The sequence below is a fragment of the Poecilia latipinna genome, unplaced genomic scaffold (genome assembly GCF_001443285.1).
Source record: "Poecilia latipinna isolate Pla-1442-1.1 unplaced genomic scaffold, P_latipinna-1.0 Scaffold1403, whole genome shotgun sequence".
Lineage (NCBI taxonomy): Eukaryota > Metazoa > Chordata > Actinopteri > Cyprinodontiformes > Poeciliidae > Poecilia > Poecilia latipinna.
Window position 1 is genome coordinate 11,988 of NW_015114019.1, and position 6,435 is coordinate 18,422.

Below are 6,435 nucleotides of genomic sequence, written 5' to 3' on the forward strand. Positions count from 1 at the left end.
TATATATATATATATATATATATATATATATATATATATATATATATATATATATATATATATATATATATATATATATATATATATTTAAAACAAAATAACATTTTCAATTCAAAAACACTTTTTGCTGTTAATAGACGCATGAGCTCAACAACGTAGATATTTGTTGTTTTCAGCTTTTTTCATGAACTCCTGAACATTTTCATGTAACTTATTCCAGAAACACACAAATACAAAGATTCCCGTCGTGATCTTTCTATGTGAAACAAAAAGAAAGAAAAAAGGTTCATTGCATTAAAATATTTTACAAGTTAAAATCTAGGTAATTAATTAATCTAAACTGAGGCGAAGTCTTGTCCTTAATAAAAACGTGATGTATCTGGTGAGTTCATGGCTTTTTCTAAACTATGCTTATGAGGCTGGGAACAATATTTTGTGGTCTATGATCATGACAAGCTGGCGCCATAATCTGAGCTGGATGATGAGATAAATGCTGACACCTTTTATTTAATTTTCCTTTGGGATCAATAGAATATTTTTGAATTTGAATAACTTGGGTGAGATCACAGCAGACGGAGAGTTACTTTGTTCTTCTGGACTAGGGTTGATATTCCGCGTTACTTCCCAGCCATGGCCATCCGTAATAATCCTTACATATGAATACTTGTCTTTTTAAGTAACTGTCCAATAAAATATCTGAAAATACAATTTAAATGATGCGATCTTTACCTGTTAGAAAGTGGCGCTGCAGACTCTGGCATTGTTAGTTTGCACACCTCCTGGTTTTAGCTGCAGATTGTTGATCCACTTTTCTCCTCTTTTTTTTCCAGTAGTTTTTTAAAATTAACTCCCTTATGACCAACTACCTTTGAAACACAAAAATAACGTTTATCTTTCTCTCTATTAGAGCGGTTGGAGCAACTGTACAGGACTCAGACTTTAGACATTTTGATGCTGGATCAACAAAAATAAATGGGCTGAATTTACTTCTGGCCCTCCATGTGCATTGGGTGATGTCGTTGCTACGTCATCTGAAACCCAGCAATAAGACGCCTGGTTCAAAATGTGGGAAAAATGTAGCGGCTTGCCAAAACATATGGCAAATTAAACCAAACATAATGCCATATACCCCTTAATTATCAAAAATAATTATAGGATATATGAAAAGCCCCATAAGCCTTATGTTAGCTGTGCTGCACACGGGTAACTTAAGTAAATCGCTTGCATTAAGGCTTAAGCTAACCCTAATCATTAAAGACCCTTCCAGATCCGGACCGGTCTTTAGTCCCCATTAAACCTGTCAGTCTTGAGAAGGTTAATATACCACAAAGAGTCTTAAATAGGTAACAAAAATGAGTATACACGCACAAACGTGATGACTTTGTTAATAACATGATTAAAATACTGTTTGGAGATTTCCTTTTTGTAGAGTAAAAGGTTCCTGAAACATGCAGGCAACCAGCTCCTCCTTGTGGTTGCTCCTGTAAGTCTGGCAACAAAGACAAAATAGCAATAATATTGTTTTCTGCACTTTTCCTGTAAAGATTGGATCACTTTTTAGCTTTTTGTTTGCTCTCAGACTTTATTTCAGTCTTTTTCACATAGTAATTTTACAGCAGCAATGTATTTTTTATTCATACATTTTCCTACATTATAATGACGGATTTTGGTATTTAAGCCTTTCCTTTTGCTGCCACCATCAGGTCACGGTTGATGTTTACACTTCTTTTTTTTAACTTCAGAAAAGTTAATATAGTTTAGTTTGTCAGTTTAAAAATCAGTATTTTAAAAATCAGTGTGCTTTGAATTCCTCAACCATACTTGTCTCCTATAATTCAGGCCATCTTCTATCAGATATAACATTCTTTACATTTTCAGATTTATTTAATTCATATAAAGTGTTTCAGTGGATAATAGTCTTTTTTTATTTTGCCTTAAAAGGGGATTTTTATCATGTGTTTTTAGACAATACTCATCCAATTTCATTGGGCAGTGACTTTTTTATCATATTTCTGGTCAGGTCCACGGGTCTGCACAACAGAACAATAAAATCACCAGTAATTATTCTTAAATCCTTTCCTCTTGTTGTTAGGTTAGAAACTTTGTGCTTTTTTGCATAATTTTCTACAAATAACATCCCATAGTTTTTGTTGTTGTTTTGTTTTGTTTTTTTATTTTAAAGCCTAAAGATATTTAACATTAAGTTGTCTGTTTCATGTCATATTACTGGCTCTAAATAAGATTTATTAAGCTGAACCGACAGTAAAAATTGATTTTTGAATCATACAGGTTGCAGAAACTCTGGTGTTGTCCTTGTGCACAGACCCAAGTTATTATATAAAAAAATAGTTATGACTAGACAAAGGATAACCATTCATTTGATTCTTTGTTTTATTCACCTGTGGGGGTTTTAACATTATAGTATTTTTTCTAAAATAAGCAATGGTGAACACTAAAATGTTAATTGATTTCCGATATGTTGTATTTCATTTGTTATGTCCAGCTGATGATGAGAAATGTCCATCAGGCAAAGTCTGCATTGGCTGTGAAACAGTGAAGCGGTAAAATGTCAAAATTATATTCGGTCACAAGACAAAAACATAATTAGTAAGCAATTCACACACGTCTGTATCGCAAAACAGCAGACGTCCTGACTTGCGGTTGAGCCGTGGTGAGGAAATAATGGTTTAATGATGAAATGAAGTACAAAATCCAAAAGTCCAGGCAGCACAGATGAGCAGAAGGTTAGTAGCTGAAAACTGGTAGCGACTGGTAAGAATAATACAAACAAGGACCCAACAAGCACACAGGTGGGTTTAAATACACAGGGAGACAATCAGGGGAAACAAGGAACAGGTGTAGCTTATCAAGGGGTAACGACAACACAGACTCAATTTACACAGAAACCAAAATAAACAGAAAAAACACAAATCCTCACACAGACAAGATAATACTTAGACATAAGTATAACGTAAGCATGTAGATGTTTAGAACTTAAATTTTAAAATTACAGGTGTTTGGGATATAAACACCTGCATATTTAGAATCTAAACTTACAGGTTTTTAGATTGAGGTATTTTTCAGATACACTCTACTTTGGGTTGTGGTTGCCACTAAATGCATCTTGTATTAACTTGTACCATGGGCTTTTCAGTGATCCATCCATTTTCTAACACCCTTGTCCCTAGTGAGGTCGGGAGGGTTGCTGGTCTCCGGTGAACGTTCCAGGCGAGAGGCGGGGTCACCCTGGACAGGTCACCAGTCGGTCGCAGGACTTTTCAGGGACGTTGTATACGCATATGTTTGTTGATGTGGTTTCTCAGTTTTGTTTTCTCCCTTTCTGCAGATGTAGAGGCAGACTTCACGGTTTGTGTTCTCTCTTTGCATCCAATCTCCTTACCCTTTAAACATTTTCTCCACCTTTCTGTAATGTTCTGCATGTGAAGGTTAGGCCTCAGCTTGACACTCAGACCATAACTCATCATTCACATGTCTTCTTATCTGTTCCTTTCTAAATTGATGTCTTCATATTTGTTTCAACTGTTATTTCAAAGATCTTTGATGGTAAATTCTAAAAGAAGATTTTGCATTATAAAAATTTGACAACGGAGAACAATTTTGGAGCATTTTTTATTATACACCTTAAATGTTACATTTTGGATAAACGTCACCAGGTCCTATTGGTATATCTAAAACGTGATCAGTCACGAAATAGATGATAGATATTATATGAACTGTTTATAGATAGTCAGTTACACTCACATCATTTTTCACCTTTATTAGAAAGGGGCTGCTATAAATCACAAGTTACTTAAATCATAAGGTTTTCAAACATCCACTGTAAGCCCTAAATCCAACAAAACATTTTTTGTTATCTTTAAGAAAATAATTGATGAAAAGGTATTGCTGTGATAGTCAACAAAAAAGAGAGCAATGCTTCAATTCAGCGATCTACAACCCGCAGTGGGAGTACACCTGGTGGAAGAAAATGTGCTCTCATAGACACTTAGGAGCAGTATTGGAGGAATGCTCCTGCTTCATCTTCACATTGGTGAGAGTCGGACCTCCGAAGATACCTGCGTAATCAAAAACAGACATCTTAAAAACTATTCAAAAAGCAGAACGACTAGATTAACAGCTAGCCTTTTGTTTTTTCTGGCACTTATGTTTTGTTATACTTTTCATTACAATGTAAAGCAGGGGTGTCAAACGTACGGCCCGCGGGCCGGAACCGGCCCGCCGAACGATTTAGTCCGGCCCGGGGGCTAAATGCATTATCATTATTCATGAAAAAACATATACTTCGTTTAATTGAAAATCTGCAGTTCCTATACTGTCCACGAGGGGCGCTGTGTTTTATTCAGAGCACACAACATGATGCAACACTGCAGCGGAACTAACAGCAGATGGCAGCACTGAGCTTCAGGTTCTGTAAACAAGTTCGATTCTATGCTTTACCAGCTTTTTATTTTGGCCCTGGCAACCTCATATTTCTCGTGCATGCTAACATACATACATGTTATGTATGCAAGTTTTTCTATATGTATGCATTTTATGCATCAACAAATGTACTTAATCAAATGTCTGTTTAAAACAGCTGACACTTAAGTTTTCAAATGTGGGAAGCCAGATAATTTGTTCAAATTGCTTCCCAGATGTTGAAAATTGATTTTAAATCTTTTCTTAGTTTTTGTTTGTTGTATTTTGTGATGCAGGACAGTGTTTTTAAGTTCCAAAAACTGTGAATAAATGTTTTGCAGCATTGTACAATCACTGAGATCACTTATTATGCATAATGCACTTAAATAAATGCTTAACTGAGTAAAAGTATTGTTGAAATTGCAGATACCTTTCTTAAAAACTGAGATTATTCATAATATATTTTGTAAAAGTGAAATTCGTTTAATATAAAAATCAACAACAAGTCCACTTTTATTGGTTCTATTTAATCTTGCAATGAGTTTAATTGTGTGGCCCCCTGCAGATCAGATTAAGCTGTATGCGGCCCCTAAACCAAAATGAGTTTGACACCCCTGATGTAAAGCAATAATAATTATCAGTACAGTATGAGGAAAACAATCTTATAGGGGTTGTTAACTTCTTTTAAAACATATCTGTATTAGTGTTTGCACATTGCACACATACAAATGTATGTAATTATAAACATAGATACAGAATTTAGAAAGCATTCAAAATCATCTAAAAATATTCTGCAGCAGTCCTTTTTAACATAACTAATCCGCCTGAGAAAGCATAATCTGATGGGCTAGGATAACCTGACAAATTTAGAAAAAGTCCACCAAAGTGGGCGGAGCCAAGTGATGCAGTGGGCGGAGCCAAGAGACATAGCAGGGTCCAGTGTGGGGTTGAGAGGACAACAGCAAGGTGAGGTCAGGACAAGATAAGCACTGTTGCCAACTTAGCAACTTTGTCACTATAGTTAGAAATTTTTCAGAACCTGAAGTGACTAAAAAAAAAAAAAACACTGGTATTGACTAATCTACCAAAATGTTACTGGTGTCGGAGATTTTAATGCCAAAAAAACTTTGCAGTGTTATTGGCACTGCCAACCTGACTTTGTCCTGAGCAAGCAGTGATGCTGCCATCAGCCCCTCCGGCTTCCTGTTCTGCAGTATACCAGTAGTCAGAGCGGAGGAGAGTCATTGCACTCTGTGTCTGCACTGTAACGCCATCGATTAATGCTCGTCATGGTCGCTATTGCAGTTCTTGACTCGCCACTGGGAATGGACATGTGTCTGAGTGAGATGGTTTTATACCCGAGTGCAGGGCTGTAGCGAAGTTGTACCAAGCATCACCACTGGTACAACTGCAAATTTTAATATGGATATAAAGTCAATGACTAAGTGTTTTAGTGTACTCAAAGACTATTGAACTAATAAAGTAAGGAACAAAACAAATGTATAGATGGATGTTCTGTATTTTGGCTTACCCATCGAAGAATGCCGTCAAGAAACACTCAATGTCATCTGTTATGTCATCATCGGTGAAGTCTTAAAAGGGGAAAAGGAACAATTAATAACATAACAGGTGGGCAGTGAGTTGATCCTTTGTTTTTTATTTGTTTCGGTGTAATAAACTCACCAGTGCAGGACTTCTGACAGAGATTTCTGGACAAATGGTTACCAGAATCACAGAAATAGCCGTCACTCAGCTGGAAGATACCGTAAGAGGCAGAGGCTGCAGTTGTCTCATAGCTCTCAGAGCTATCCTCATTGCTCATGTCCTCACTTTCGCTGCTATCATGTCCCTTCTTTTCTTGGCCCTTTCCTCTTCCGTCCCCCGAGTGGTCTTTTCTATTGTCATGGGCTCCACGCTTTCTTCTGTTGTTTCCAGGAGCTGCAGTTGAATTTCCAGGAGCTGCAGTTGGATTTCCAGGAGCTGCAGTTGGATTTCCAGGAGCTGCAGTTGGATTTC

General features: G+C 36.5%; 1 protein-coding gene across 2 annotated transcripts in view; it reads right to left on the reverse strand.

The window, feature by feature from the left end:
- Positions 1 to 3,611: 3,611 nt before the first annotated feature.
- LOC106962367 (uncharacterized) overlaps positions 3,612 to 6,435 on the reverse strand; it is a 19,207-nt gene continuing 16,383 nt past the window's right edge. The window contains exons 4-6 of one of the 2 annotated variants that reach the window (XM_015056751.1): positions 6,103 to 6,369; positions 5,951 to 6,011; positions 3,612 to 4,076 (exon numbers count right to left, since the gene is read on the reverse strand). In XM_015056751.1, coding sequence (XP_014912237.1) covers positions 4,007 to 4,076; positions 5,951 to 6,011; positions 6,103 to 6,369 — 398 coding nt within the window. In that variant the 3' untranslated portion in view covers positions 3,612 to 4,006. Of the gene's footprint in view, positions 4,077 to 5,950; positions 6,012 to 6,102; positions 6,433 to 6,435 lie in introns of both variants that reach the window. The other variant, XM_015056750.1, reaches the window with a different exon arrangement.